Source organism: Gallus gallus, chromosome 3 (assembly GCF_016699485.2).
Source record: "Gallus gallus isolate bGalGal1 chromosome 3, bGalGal1.mat.broiler.GRCg7b, whole genome shotgun sequence".
NCBI lineage: Eukaryota > Metazoa > Chordata > Aves > Galliformes > Phasianidae > Gallus > Gallus gallus.
In genome coordinates, this window is record NC_052534.1 from 2,321,688 (window position 1) to 2,336,958 (window position 15,271).

The 15,271-nt window shown below is 39.6% G+C and overlaps 1 protein-coding gene across 10 annotated transcripts in view; it reads right to left on the reverse strand.

The window, feature by feature from the left end:
• USP34 (ubiquitin specific peptidase 34) overlaps positions 1-15,271 on the reverse strand; it is a 140,953-nt gene that overhangs the window by 39,062 nt on the left and 86,620 nt on the right. For 7 of the 10 annotated variants that reach the window (XM_025148615.3, XM_025148616.3, XM_046938653.1 and 4 more), the window contains 7 exons: positions 12,614-12,738; positions 11,413-11,565; positions 7,519-7,623; positions 6,350-6,405; positions 6,120-6,249; positions 4,970-5,153; positions 638-801 (listed from right to left, as the gene is read on the reverse strand). In XM_025148615.3, the coding sequence (XP_025004383.1) occupies positions 638-801; positions 4,970-5,153; positions 6,120-6,249; positions 6,350-6,405; positions 7,519-7,623; positions 11,413-11,565; positions 12,614-12,738 (917 nt within the window). The remainder of the gene's footprint in view (positions 1-637; positions 802-4,969; positions 5,154-6,119; positions 6,250-6,349; positions 6,406-7,518; positions 7,624-11,412; positions 11,566-12,613; positions 12,739-15,271) is intronic. The other 3 variants (XM_046938654.1, XM_025148614.3, NM_001199416.3) reach the window with 1 other exon arrangement.

A 15,271-nucleotide genomic window follows, 5' to 3' on the forward strand; every position in this document is an offset into this window, starting at 1 on the left:
CTTTACTGTAATCAAGAAAAATAATGGTGTGTATGAACACAGTACATTATTTTACACACATATATAGCAGTTCCTGCGCATTTTTTGGCATGACAACATTAGAAGCGCATCAAAAGGTAACTCAATTTTCTAAAAATTTACTTCAGTTAGGAGCTTTTTGTATTTATCAGAAAAGACTACAGTCATTTTTGATTTTTTGTTTCCAATTCATTGATGCAGATGGGAGTAATAATTTGTAATGATTTAGGAAACTTGTAATACTTTTGGTAGCACAGCAAGCATGCTAAGGGGTTTCATAAACATTTAAAAAAACATTCTAAGAAAGTGACAGATTGAGAGGTAAGAAGCAAGAGACAACTCACATAAAAACAGTTGACAGAAACAGAGACATGAGTTTGAGAGCATGCTTTCTTATAATGCCACCTTAAGAATACAAAGCATTACAAACACATTTTTTAGGATCTTTTCACCTTAGACATCAGCAAAAGAATCAAACCGAAAAGTAAACAAAAGTGTTGAAGAAATATTCGTTTGTAAGAATTAAGTCATAAATCTATACTTTAATAAGCCTTTGCACTGATATTACACTTAAGCTTCTAACAAAATCCAAATATGGAATGTAAGATACCAACTATACCTTTGCAGTAAAGATCGCTTGTCTGGCTTCTGGTATCATATACAGTTGCTGAATAGTTGATGCCAAGTAACAGGTTGCTCCAAGATTAGTCAGACCCACAAATCGACATTCTGCTCGAACATCATCATGTGGCCAATAATCCCACTTGTAAGGTGCATGGGAAGCTGAAAAGTACAAATCACGGATGCACAAAAAAAATATATTCAGTTAACTTCCAAAGATAAAAATTAAAAACTTTATGCTTACGTTAATAAAATACATTCAGTTTCTGCATTCTTCATTATCAAACACGAGCCAGACTAACTACATTTTAAGAAAATGCATTATGGGTACATCAGGAAAGTAATTTTACTATTTCAGTACATAAGCCAGCATGAGGCATCTGGAAAGGTTAGAGACCACCAAAAAAGTCAGATGGAAGACCCTGAAATGCAGCTCTATGCATTTAATCTCTAATCACTGCGTAACAAGAAGTATAGCAGAACACAGACTATATTTTACTTGCAAGTGATTTGGTACTTTTACATGAGTCTGCTGTTTTCTCCGAAGAGAGAACATGGCAAGTGTGAGCTCTTACAGTTGTTCTAGGGCTAGTATTCCATAAAGTAATGGTCTTCTAGTCTCTGACTTTAAACCAACATTCAGTAACAATCACGATGCTTTCATCATCACGAACATCCATACATTCTAAATAGTAGTTACGATACATTTTTATAAGAAAGCTGTTTTCATACTTGATTCTAGATTTATTTTAAAGTTATCATTATTTATACCTCTTGCTACGTAACAACTTCAAGGCAATGCTGTCATCCACACAATAATCTAGAATTCTGTCTCCTTATCACTGACAACAAAAAGACTATATGAAAAATGATGTCCAGGCTTTAAGAACGTAGGCTTTCTGTTGAACTGAGTGCTTAGCCTTGCTCAGTCTCTAAACCTCAGCACTCACTGTTGCTTTGTTTCTCTGAAAAGAGCACAAAGGAAATATATCCTCTCTCTGCAATGCTGCTCTCCCTAACTCTGTTTATTAGCACTTTCTAGCGTTACTGTTGTCTCTCATCTTTCATTCAATTAGTCTTTTCTCCTTAGTTTTTCATTAAATGCATTGCGTTATTAATAAGCGCTGCTGTTAGAGAATCATGCAAAAACTTTAACTAAAATGGAAGCAAACCAGCTCCTCAGCCAACCATAGCACATGCTCTTTTTCTCACAACACATACACTGCCTAAACCAGCAACACTAACAACACACTAGAAATAGGTAATGTACAACACTGACACCCAAAGGTCATACCAGACATCCCCCTAGAGCACAAATTTATTTCTACTACCTATTCACATGTACTGCTTTGTCACACTGAAAGAAAGCAAAACATTGTTTCCGCACCCAAAGACAGGGTTGGGGAGCAAAATATATATATCTGCATTTTACTAAACCCACATGAAGCAAGATCCTTATTTTCAGAAGAGAAGCTTGTTTCAGAATGGCATTATCATAGAATCATAGACTGGTTTAGGTTGGAAGGGACCTTTAAGATCATCTAGTACCAACCCCATTGCTGTAGGCAGGGACACCTCCCTCTAGACCTGGTTGCTCACAGCCCCATCCAGCCTGGCCTTAAATGCTTCCAGGGAGGGGCCATTCAAAAACCTCGCTGGGCATCCTGTTCCAGTGTCTCACCACCCTCACAGTGAAAAATTTCTTCCTAGTATCTAAATTTGTATATCTAAATTTACCCTTTTCCAGTTGAAAGCCATTAGCTTCTCATCCTGTTGCTACTTGCCCTTACAGAGAGTCTTGCCCCAGCTTTCCTTGTAGGCCCCCTTCAGGTACGCTCTAAGGTCCCCTTGGAGCCTTCTTTTCTCCTGGCTGAAGAGCCCCAGCTCTCTCAGCCTGTCCTCATAAGGGAGGTGCTCCAGCCCTCTGATTATCTTTGTGGCCCTTCTCTGGACCCACTCCAACAACTCCATGTCCTTCTTGTGTTGGGGGCTCCATATCTGGGCATAGCACTCCAGAATGGGCCTCACGAGAGTAGAGGAGCAGAATCACCTCCCTTGACCTGCTGGTCTCACTTGTCTCAATGCAGCCCCGGATGCAGTTGGCCTTCTGGGCTGCAAGCATACATTGCTGGCTCATGCTGAATCTCTCATCAACTGACACTCCCAAATCCTTCTCCTCAAGAATGCTTTCAAGTCATTCTCCACCAACCTGTATCTGTGCTTGGGATTGCCCTGACCCAGGTGCAGGACCTTGCACTTGGCCCTCTTGAACTTCATGAGGTTGGCAGGGGCCCAACTCTCAAGCATGATTCATCAAATTGCAATTACAAGAGAAACCAGATGACTTCTTTACACTTCAGGAGAACAGCTAGAGTATCTCACATGTATGTGACAAAGGGCTTTCAAGAATTTTGCAAGAAATCCCTCACAAGAAATTATTTGGTCCTAATGGACATAAACTAGATAACGTTTAACAGGGTATATTTTCAAAACAGCACTATATTGCAGCATTAAATTTAAATAAATCTCTAAAGAGCATCCTAGCTTCAATTGGTTAGGAGTATGAGGAAAAAAGCTGCAGAATAGAAGGGACAACAACTGGTCAGACTAGATGATGACAATCTGTAGAACTGAAAATTTCTCCACTGAATGGCAAAATGAAAATGTTATAACCAACAACAGGATGGAAATTAGGAGAAGCATTAAGGAAGATCTTACTAAGTAGAATGGCAAGACAAGCTTACAAGAGACTTTAAAAGACTATTTAGATTACAGAGATAGGAAAAGAGGAAAAAAGGAATCTTTGGATCAAAGTAGTACCATGTCAGTAGCATATCAGAAAGAGACAATGGTATTCTGCCAGTTGTAATTGCGAAATTGAACTATAATGAGCATGTAGAAGGAGAATGAACCAGATGGTTGTGGAGAACTCAGGAAAGAAAGAAAGAAAAAAATATAGAGATGAATATTTGGATGAAAATAACAATCGTGATAATGGTTACAGAAAACTTTAGTAGCTAGAAATTACTGGAGTGAAAAAAATATTAAACTGCAAAAAAATGAATGACTGCAAGAAATTGGCAAGTTCATCAGCAGCAGATACACTTCCAGTAACCAGAAATATTGGGTAATTTCATAAATCATATTCTTCATAGTTTTCTTCCCTAGATATAGACATTTTGGAGACTTCTGAGAAGGCCTCAGGCATACAAGTACAGGACACAACACATTATCAGCATCAGATTTCCCTTTTGCTTTCTGAATTGTAAGGCACTAAACCAATTCCACAGATAATAATACATAATAATACATAAAAAATCCTCAGTTTACTGAAATTTAAGCTGGGCATATGAAAGAAACTCTATCAAGCTAAAAAAGCATAATAAAAATTTGCAAGTCAGAAACAAAATATTAACTAACTTCATATTTTTGTAACTTGCTTATTATGCACAGGATTTGAGTTTTTAAAACATAGGAAGCATGAAAGCTAAGAGGTGTAAGAAAATTGTGTTAACACTGTACACAGACATCTAAGTACAGATGAAATTCAACTATAAGGATATGAAGGACTCCAAAAATGACAGTGCTATTAACAGTCAATTCATCTGCTGTATCTTGGTCAGCGTGTTTATGTATTTTGGTTTAGGCATACAGATTTTATTTCTTCATGATAAAAAGGCAAGACAAATGAATGTCCAGCACAAGCCAGTGAAGCATGTAAAACCCACTCCAGCAATGCTACCTATCTATTTGCGCCATTTATGAGAACCGCATCCTTTAATTAACCAGAATTTAAGAACAGATGATAAAATTATACATGTGATTAAATCCACTCTTCTGTTAAGTGAACAAAAGATGCCTACATCTGCTCAGTGACACTACTGCAAGTAATGATGGATAACTAGTAGTGCTACAAAGGGAAATTTTAAAAGCAGTGTTAGTGGCAGCAATGTCTTACTTTATTACTACTTTTGGAAAGTACAAATATCCAGATTAAGCTAAAAAAACAAACATGTAATGGTGCCTTTAAATTTCTTTGTTTCCACCTAAGCATTCTCAACAGGTCATTATTCTTAGTCATTACACAAAGACTTATGTATTTCAGGAGAAAAACTCCACGCTCTCAGTACTCTTCACAGTGTTGGCTCACCATTACCATCACAAACACGCAGAGTCTTCAGAATAAGAGTTCATATAACAAGAACAGTCCCACTTTCTTTACAGTACTTGATAAATTCAGAAATTGAAAACCAAACCAAAACAAACAAAATACAGAAGCAAAGTCTTCCCACAAAATACTTGAAAACTAAATATGAATGAAGGTTCTTACACTGCATATGTTGCGCCATAACCCAGTTGTGGAGTAGCCTGTAGTTTTCAACAGATCCCTTTACCATTTCTACTAACAAGTCATACGCAGCAGCCCTTGAAGAATGTGACTTGCATTTTGGCTGTTGTCTATCTTTTAAACTTGGCAGCAAGAACAAAAGATTGAAGATGTCTCTCAGAAACTCCTGTAAAACAATTCAGTCAGCAGGCTTAGCAGTTTAGATACAATCTTAAAAGAAGACAGCCATTACCAATATTCTAGAAATTTCTGTAGGCTTTCTGGACTCTATCACTTCTGACTCCTGCATAAGTTTTGAACTGCAAATTACAACTATTTTCTTTGTATCACATAAATTTCTTTATATTACATAACATACTTACAACACAGCCTAAAGAGAAACATTTCCACTGGAAAAGAATGATAGAACATGCTTAATTCATGACTGATAAGTCAATTTGACAAACTACATACATGCATTTTCAGTAACTTTTAAGATCAGTTTCTTGTAGACATCATGTAAACTTACTTGCTCTGCTAGCTTGAATTTTATGAATCACTAATTAACCTCAAAACAAGCACTGAATTATACATCGTATATACTGCAACTATATTTTTGCATTCTTAGTTACATGGAATTTTAACTGAACTGTAGAAGGCACAAAGTGTAACTGTGCACAAAGTCATGCTGCCACTGGACAACATACATCTTTATTGATGTTTAGCCTCCAAGATTAATACACTAACAAACTGAGTTGGATATGGATTACATGTGACAGGTAGAATGTAGCATTCTTGTAACAGATGTTTGCCACTGTCTAAGTACAGAGGTACAGAACTATTTTTTTTATCAGAACTATCCCAGGATACAGTTAAAAAGCAGCTGTTAAAGATTAAGCTAGTTAATATAGAAAATCACTAAGATAAGAACCCTATCCTGAAATGAAATATATCTAGAAAGGGGAGAGACTAAACATACTACATATAAATAAAGGAATGGGAGATACATATGTTGTAATCAATCATCCCCAAGGTTAGAAACATGACACCTTCAAATAAAGAGCCCTGCAACCAAGATAGAGGGAAAAGGGTGACACGAAGGAAGTACAGTAAAATGATGCTATCTTGAAGTCTTCACAGTTTGTTACCATACTTTTCCTACCTGTCCTTCACGAGAAAATTTAAAGGGTGGCTTGTGCTTAATAACACTTGTAGCAAGACGAAGCAGTCCTGTAAGTCCATCATCTTCTATATTGCCATCTTGATGGTCAAGGATTTCTCTGCTATACATACACAAATATAAAAGAAATGTTAAAACTGTTTGTTTCACTAACAATATGTATAATACAATTTATAAAAGAAATTACTGTTACCAAACCATACCTCCGAATGCAGTCAGCAAGATGTCTTGCCAATGCATCTAGATCAAGCAGCGTGGTCTGATGAAAAATAAACAAAACGGAATTTAAATGAAAGAAAATTATGTACTTCAAGAATTGTAACTTGTAAGCCCAGTCTGAAGCTACGATTATGCTTTTGGATAAAAATGTGTTAATGCACACAGTATTAGGGACAACGAAAACTCATCTTTTAAATGTGACATTTTAATACATTTTTAGAAACATGACACAATCGCTTTTTTTAAATCAGCCATGTGGAGCTGAAATTATTCTTTCAATTCCAGATCTTGAAAATATACTCTCTGTCATACTGGGAAAAAAAAAAACAAAAAACCATCAACAAAGCACTGAATAGTACTACTCTAAAGAAAAATGTTTGCTATTTCTCACAGGGATACAAATTTTGTCATTTGAAGTTTCAAAAGACCAATTATCATTTCTTGCTTGAGCAAAAAGCAGGAGAGGTATGCAGAACTGCAGCTTAGCTAAGAGATTAAATTACTATAATGGAAATGAAGGGAAACTAAGTGGATGAAAGCCAGAGGGGAGAAAATTTTTGCCTCTGGTTGGATGAAATGTTAAAGAAAGGCAAGCTTTTTTCAACCCTGCAGAAAATGGGATTAAGGCTTTATCTTCCTTTCCTTCCCAGAATACAGTCAGAGCACTGAGAATAAATCGGAGATTTATGCAGTAACTGCAGCTAGCAAAAACAGTTGCAGATGGTGCCTAAAAAGTTAACTTCAACCCTTGCTGAAGTTTTGAAAGATGTCAATAGTTTTCCTGACCTTAACAGCTAACTGGCTGTTAACAATTTTTTTTTTCTCTTGTATTTCTGCCTCTTTAGACTGCACTGAAATTATCAACAACCAATCACTCCTAAGTAATTACCATATTCACTGTCACGTTCACACAGTGCACCCTCCTTGTGTATTATACCCAATCCTCTCTTCTCAACTCTGCAAGGCATGTACCTTGTAGCTTCCTCTAGTCAAGAGCTGCTAAACATACATCAGAAAGTACTGAAGGGAATCCAAGAGCTGCTCCTCATAGTTCACTATATCTTCAGTAAAAGCCTCTAACACTCATGTAAAAGTAATCTGAATACCCAAATTAAAAAAGTAAACATTTTTATGACTGCAAAGGAAAACCTACCTGACTTGCATCTTTGACATGTATGTTATCGATCAGTTTGCACAGCAGCCAAAAATATTCCTTACAACCTGGTCGTAGCACTGGTTCTTCTTCATAATCCTCAATCTGTGAAAAGAAATAGCTTTTATAGAATGTATTAACAACTGTTATAATAACTGTACTAAAGCACTGTAGTAAATGCAATAACTGTTCCAAGAACATTACTTTCCTCAAACCTGTAGAAGAATATTTTATTTTGTAATAGTATCAGTGCTCATTTAGTTTTTTCTCTGAAATACTTACCACTGTTCTTCAAAGACTGTCACTATGATCTGCCAAAATGTTGAGAAGAAATCAGAATAGTATTAACTTTGTCTTCATATTTCACTGCCATACAAGGCCAAAGAGAGACTACCCCCTCTGATAAATCAGAAAAGTGGCCACAATAGACACTGAGAAGGCAGATACCGAACAAGATCTTTGCCTCAGTCTCCACTGGCATGCAGGCTTCCCCTGCCTCTCAAGTCCTTAAACCTCTAGGTGGGAGCTGTGAGACCAAAACACCTCCCACTTAAAGAAGAAAGTATGTTCAAGACCACCTGACAAGACTGAATGTGACCAAGACTATGTATGAGGTCTGAAGACATGCATCACAAAGTCCTGAAAGAACTGGCTGATGTAGTTACCAAGTCACTCCCCAACATATTCAGAAAGCCATGGCTTTCAGAAGTCTCTGCTGACAGGATTAGAGAAAACTTCATTTCAAGCATTACCAGAGAAAGCAAGAAAGATCTGGGAAACTGTAAGATGGTGAGTCTTATGTTTGCTTATGCCAAGATTGTGTAACAAATCTTCATGGAAGCCTTATTAAGATACACGTGAGACAAGGAGTTGATTCAAGAAAGCCAGAATGGCTTCAAAAAGGGCAAGATTAGCTACCAGATTGGTCAAGCATATCTGTGATAGAGCGATGGCATCAGTAGACAAAGCAGACAAAGGAAGAGCAACTGACTTCATCATCCTGGACTTGATCAAGGCCTTTGACATGCACCACATCCTTATCCCTAAACTGGAGGACCTGGCAGGACTGTTCGGTGGATGAAGACTTGGCTGGACGGTGGCAGCCAGAGGACTGTGGTCAATGGATCCACGTCCAGGTGGAGGCTGGTCACAAGCGATGTCTGACAGGGGTCAGTCTCAGGACCAGCACTCATTAACATCTATGTCAGTGACCTAAGACAGGGGGAAGAAGTGCACCCTTGGCAAGTTTGTCGATGACACTAAGCTGAGTTGATGCAACAGAAGGTAGAAATGCTATCCAAAAGGACTTGAATAGGCTTGAGGAGTGGACCCACATGAACCTAATGAAATTCAGCAAGGCCAAGTGAAAGGTGTTGCATCTGGGATTGCCCTAGCCCAGGTGCATGTACAGGCTGAGTGAGGAACTCCTAGAGAGCAGCCCTTCAGAAAAGGACTACAGGAGTCCTGGTGGACGAGAACTTGGGCATGAGCCAGCAGCATGCACTTACAGCCACAAAGGCCAATTACATGCTGTGCAGCATCAAAACACAGGTAGCCAGCAAGGCAACGGAGGTGACTGTCCCCTTCCACTCAGGGTACTGCGTCCAGGCCTGGAGCTCCCAGCACAAGAAAGATGTTGTAAGGTCAATAAGAATACAGATGTTGTAAAGTACTGGATGATCAATAAGTATACAGAGAAGTTAGGCTTAGTAAGATTATCGCATTGGAACAGATAATCATAGATAAATGAAAGTGCTCACCAGTGTTATAGGCTCCTGAGAAACTCCACGAGGAGCGATCTCCAGAGAGAGATCCTTCCCCAGCGGCAGTCAGCCCTTCAATGGGGTCTAGAAGAGGTGCAGCCTGGCTCCACCCCTTCTGGTCACACAGCTGAATTGCCTTCACCTGTGCTCCCATGGCTGACTCAGTGCTTGCCTCAGGTGGTCAATCAGAGGTTCAGGGCATGATTCAACAGTTCCCATACAGACATGGAAGCATTGGAGCAGCTCCAGAGGAAGGCCACAAAGATGATCAGAGAACTGAAATACCTTGCCTATGAAAAAAGGTTTAGGGAACTGGGCCTGTTTAGCTTGGAGAAAAGAAGGCTCCAGGAAGACCTCACTATGACCTTCCAGGAGGGAGAGTGACTTCTTACATAGCCTTACATAGAAACAGGCCAAGCAGGAATGCTTCCAAACTGAAAAAGGGGAGGTTTAGGTTAGATATTAGGAGGAAGTTGTTTGTTTGTCTTTTTTTTTTTTTTTTTTTTTTTTTTTTTTTTTTTACTCAGAGGGTGGTGAGGCACTGGAACAGGCTACCCAGAGAAACAGAGAATACCCCACCCCTGAGGTAGTCAAGGCCAGGCTGGATGGGGTCCTGGGAAGCCTGATCTAGTGGGTGGCAGCCACTCCACAGTGGAAGACTTAGATGATTTTTAAGTTCCCTTCCAATCCAAGCTATTCCATGAAGTGCTCTCCTTCAGATTTACATCAGATGAAGTGAGCAGAGCCTTCCCAGATACACGTGCCTGTAGGGATAGGTGGCAGCAGATATAACTGCTTTAAACCAGTTTTGGATCACCCAAGAAAGGCAGAGGTCACTATCCAGTAAATAAAGAAGGAATTGCTTGCTCCTTTCCAAGGATCAGGGCTCACCAAATACTCCACAAGAGGGTATCTCCAAGTAGAGATGCTTCCTTCCCTTGCAGCTGTCAGCCCTCAAATGAGGCTGGAGAGGAGTGGAGCCTGGCTCCACCCATCCAGTCCCACAGGTGAATTGCTTGCACCTGTGCTCCCAGGGCTGGCTACACTTCTTCACCAGGTGTTCAATCACGGCCCTGACCTAACAGTTCCCACACAATGCCTAACTGCCTTTAGGCAGAATCATGTAGATTATTTCTACTATGAATCTGCATACATTAACAGTCAGAGTTTTTCCTGAAATGACTCTGAAACCATCCATAGTATATCTTCTATTTAGCATAGCTGTGAGAACAATACTAACACAATAAAAAAACAGCAGCAATTAATGTAAGAACAATAACATTTATCTGCAACAACAAAGGGTACTTATACGAATATATAACTGTGTCCTGGTTTATTTATGAACTGTATTCTAAAAGAGGACGGAGCATTTAGTGAAAACACAACTATTAATTCCTCGTGGTATCTTATGTGAATGACAGATTTCTAGAACAAAAGCATCTTCGAAGTGCTGTTCTGCATTTCTCCAAGCACAAGCAGGGTCTACATTACTGCAGTGTCACAGTTTTAACTACACAACCTGTTAAGTTTCTGAGAGCATATGAACCAAATGTCTTAATACCTTAGTGTATCTGAAATAGTATCTGAAAAGAGGCTGGAGAGGAGTGGAGCCTGGCTCCACCCATCCAGTCCCACAGGTGAATTGCTTGCACCTGTGCTCCCAGGGCTGGCTACACCCCTTCACCAGGCACTCAATCACTGGTTCAGGCCATGAATCTTGCCCATAGCAGCCCTTCCAACCTAAGTCATACTGTAATTCTATGACTCATATGATTTTTATGTTATTTTGTGATTTTATGCTTATGTAAATACTAGATTTTTTTATTATTACTAATATCTGCCGCACATGCTTAAATTCCTTCTCTGTCTTTAGAGTGGTTGTGAATTGCTCTCAAAATTTCTTTCTTTACCAAGAACAAGAACACTCAGCTCCTTTTGGTTATCCTTTTTATTTCCTGTATCCTATTAAAAATCACAGAATATCTCGAGCTGGAAGGGTCCCACAAGGATCATCATTCACCTCTTCAGAAATCTAATGATGGTGTGTTCTACCATTTTTCTCCTTTTATATAAACACATGAATGTTTAAATATATCTTTGATAAAATCTTATAATTCCTTAAAATTCTTACCTGGATAGGTTTCAGAGCTTGAGCATCAGGAAGAAATTTTAATAACGTTGATGCAGCCAGCAGCAAAAAGGACCGATTAATTGAGTCTCCTCCATCGAGACCAGAAAGAGATAACTTGTATAAACCATTGCATGACTCATGACGAACAGCAGTCTTTGTCAAAAATAAATAAATGAACCAATTACATACATTTAGAAGATTGATTGTTTTTTAGACTTCCATAATTTTATAATTAAGTTTCTCTCGTAACACCTATCAGGTTATCAAGACAGTATGTCTTTCTAAAAACATCTACGCAGAAGACATCCTTGCAATAAAAAAGCCAATCTGTCTTTGCCCTCTGTCTCCTGATGGTTTTTTTTTTTTTTGTAGTGAAGATTATAGCCATGTCCTGAAATAGGTAATATCACACCTGGGCAAATGATGAACATTTGTGTGATACTGTAACCTATACTTACTCATACCAAATTATATGGTTAATTTGCTGAATTTCACTAATATTTAAGTATTTTTTTTATATTTAAAGTATTTTTTTTATTTATTTTTACTTATGAAAAATTTTAAAAAACATAGACTATCTTTAATCCAGCTTTGGAAGCTTGCAATTGCTTCTTACCATGGTTTTTAAACAGTGAGAGCACAGATTTTTTTCAGTGGTTTAGTAATAAGGTAAAAGATAATAAATCACCTCATCATGTCTACACTGAAACTTTAAGCAGTCATGAGTAAATAAAAATTTTTTCAATTATGCATCTCATTATGCAATTATCAAGTTAGTCTTACATCAGAAAATTAGTTAAGGTTAGACAAAGATTTGTTGGTGATGAACGTTTTTAAATCAACTCTCATTCACTTTATTTTGTCATATAAAGTATAGCTGAAAAAAAAAACATAATGGCAGAAGTATATTTAGCTTAATCCATGTTAGAGGGCATTACCCAGAAATTTTTGATGAATCGCAACAAAAGAATTAACTTCAAACAGAAGCCAAGAACAAAGATGGGAGTATAAAAATTGGTTTGAACATGCCATCTTACACTATATTTTAATCACAAACTATTACTTCTTCAACAGGGCTGGAAGTAACTTAGTCAGTTTCTGCTCTCCTGACTTTCAGTGGGAAACAACGTTTTGAATTTAATGGAAGCTTGACCCACATCATGCACTAATTAGTAATACAATAATCTCTTCTTTAACATACCTCTGGAATAAGAAGGGTAAGTTTCTTTAGCCAGTCTTGTAAATAATCACTGTCTGCCAAACTCGATTTCACTGAGGAACAGCAGTGAGCCCAACTCACCAAGAGCCACATTGAATAATGTGTGACTAGGAGAAAATCAGATGAAAGTAAATCATATTGTAACAGAATAAACTTTTTATGTCGAAGAGTTGCATAGAACCAGCACATATGACATTCACCTCAATCATATTAACATGAGGCTAAATCCTTGGCATATATATTGCCATATAAAATACTATCTCAGATCAGAATTTTACCAATATGCCTACTGAAGACTGATCATACTTATCAAAGTCAAATTTCATTAGGTATTACCAGTCTGGGGCACAACCCCTTCCTGCATCTCTACTTCTTAAGTAGTGATGAGCTGGTACTTCACTGAGGGGCTGCATCAGGTCTTGACATGAACACTGCCCTGAACTAAAATATTTCAGTACATCACATAGCATTTACTGAGGATTCAGGTTCATGACAGAAACATCTATCTGTAGGACAGAACAAAATGAAAACATCAAAGGCAACGTATAAGCCTAGGAGAATCTATCTGTATTGGTATTTTCACAGAATCATAGAATGGCCTGGGTTGAAGAGGACCACAATAATCATCGAGTTTCAACCCCCCTGCTATATGCAGGGTCACCAACCACCAGACCAGGCTGCCCAGAGCCACATCCAGCCTGGCCTTGAATGCTGCCAGGGATGGGGCATCTAAAACCTCCTTGGGCTGGATCACGTTCCAGCGTGTCACCATCCTCTGCGTGAAAGACTTCTTCCTAATATCCAACCTAAACCTTCTCTGTCCCAGTTTAAAACCATTCCCCCTTGTCCTATCACTATCAACCCTTGTAAACAGCCGCTCCCCTTCCTGTTTATACAGCCCCTTCAAGTACTGGAAGGCCACAGTGAGGTCTCCCCAGAGCCTTCTCTTTTCCAAGCTAAACAAGCCTAGTTCTCTCAACCTTTCCTTGTATGATAGGTGCTCCAACCCTTTGATCATCTTAGTGGCCCTCCTCTGGACCTGCTCCAAGAGCTCCACATCCTTCCTGTACTGGGGGCCCCAGGCCTGGATGCAGTACTCCAGATGGGGCCTCACAAGAGCTGAGTAGAGGGGGACAATCACCTCCCTCTCCCTGCTGGCCAACCCTTTTTTTAATGCAGCCCAGAACACAGTTGGCCTTCCAGGCTGCAAGCGCACACTGCTGGCTCATGTCCAGTTTCTCATCTACCAGGACCCCCAAGTCCTTCTCTGCAGGGCTGCTCTCAAGGAGATCTTCCCCCAGTTTGTATAAACACCTGGGATTGCCCTAACCCAAGTGCAGCACCCTGCACTTGGCCTTATTGAACCTCATTAGGTTCTCGTGGGCCCACTTCTCCAGCCTGTCCAGGTCCCTCTGGATGGCTTCCCTTCCTTCCAACATATCAACTGCACCGCTCAGCTTGGTGTCATTCGCAAACTTACTGAGGGTGCACTCAATGCCACTGTCTATGTCACTGATAAAGATGCTGAAGAGCACTGGTCCCAAGACCGACCCCTGAGGGACACCGCTTGTGACTGGCCTCCACCCAGACATAGAACAACTGATCACAACCCCTTGGCTGCGTTCAGCCAGCCAATTCTTAATCCACTGAACAGTCCATCCATCAAATCCATACCTCTCCAATTTAGAGAGAAGGATGTGGTGAGGGACCATGTCAAAGGCTTTGCAGAGGTCCAGGTAGATGACATCTACCACCCTTCTCCCATCCACCAAAGCCGTCACTCCATCATAGAAGGCCACCAGATAGGTCAGGCACGATATGCCCTCGCTGAAGCCACACTGGCTGTCTCGAATCACCTCTTTATCTTGTATGTGCCTTAACACAGCTTCTAGGAGGATCTGCTCCATGATCTTCCCAGGCACAGAGGTGAGGCTCACTGACCTGTAGTTCCCCAGATCCTCCTTTCACCCTTTCTTAAAAATGGGAGTAATGTTTCCCTTTTTCCAGTCCCTGTGACTTCACCAGACAACCATGGCTTTTCAAATATGATGAAGAGCAGCTCGGCAACCACATCAGCCATCTCTTTCAGAACCCTGGGATGGATATCATCCGGCCCCATGGACTTATACACATTAAGTTTCATGAGGAGGACTTGGACTTGTTCCACCATTACAGTGGGACAGAAACCGCTCCCCACACCCTCACCTAGAGGCTCATGGTCCTGGCAGACACGGAAAGCCTGTCCACCCGTGAAGACTGAGGCAAAGCACTCACTGAGTACCTCAGCTTCTTCCAGGAAGCCAGCTCCCCATTGTCTTTCATCATTTTCTATGATTACTCTAGTGCAGACTTAATCTAGCACAGGCCATTTAGACCTTTTCTTGGAGTCCTCCACAAGAAGGCTAGATAGGGCAGCTTTAAGGAATTCTGAGCTCAATTGATTTCTGTAAACCAGAAGATGACCTCTGGTGGCTATATTGTGGCACTACATATATTTTGCTCTTTGAAAGACAAGAATACAGATGATTTTCCCATCAAAAAACATTTTTCTTGAGATGAAGATGTAACTACCATACAAAATCTCAACTGTATAAACAATTTCTAGAGAAGGAAAGACATGCAAGTTTCCTGTTTTCTCAC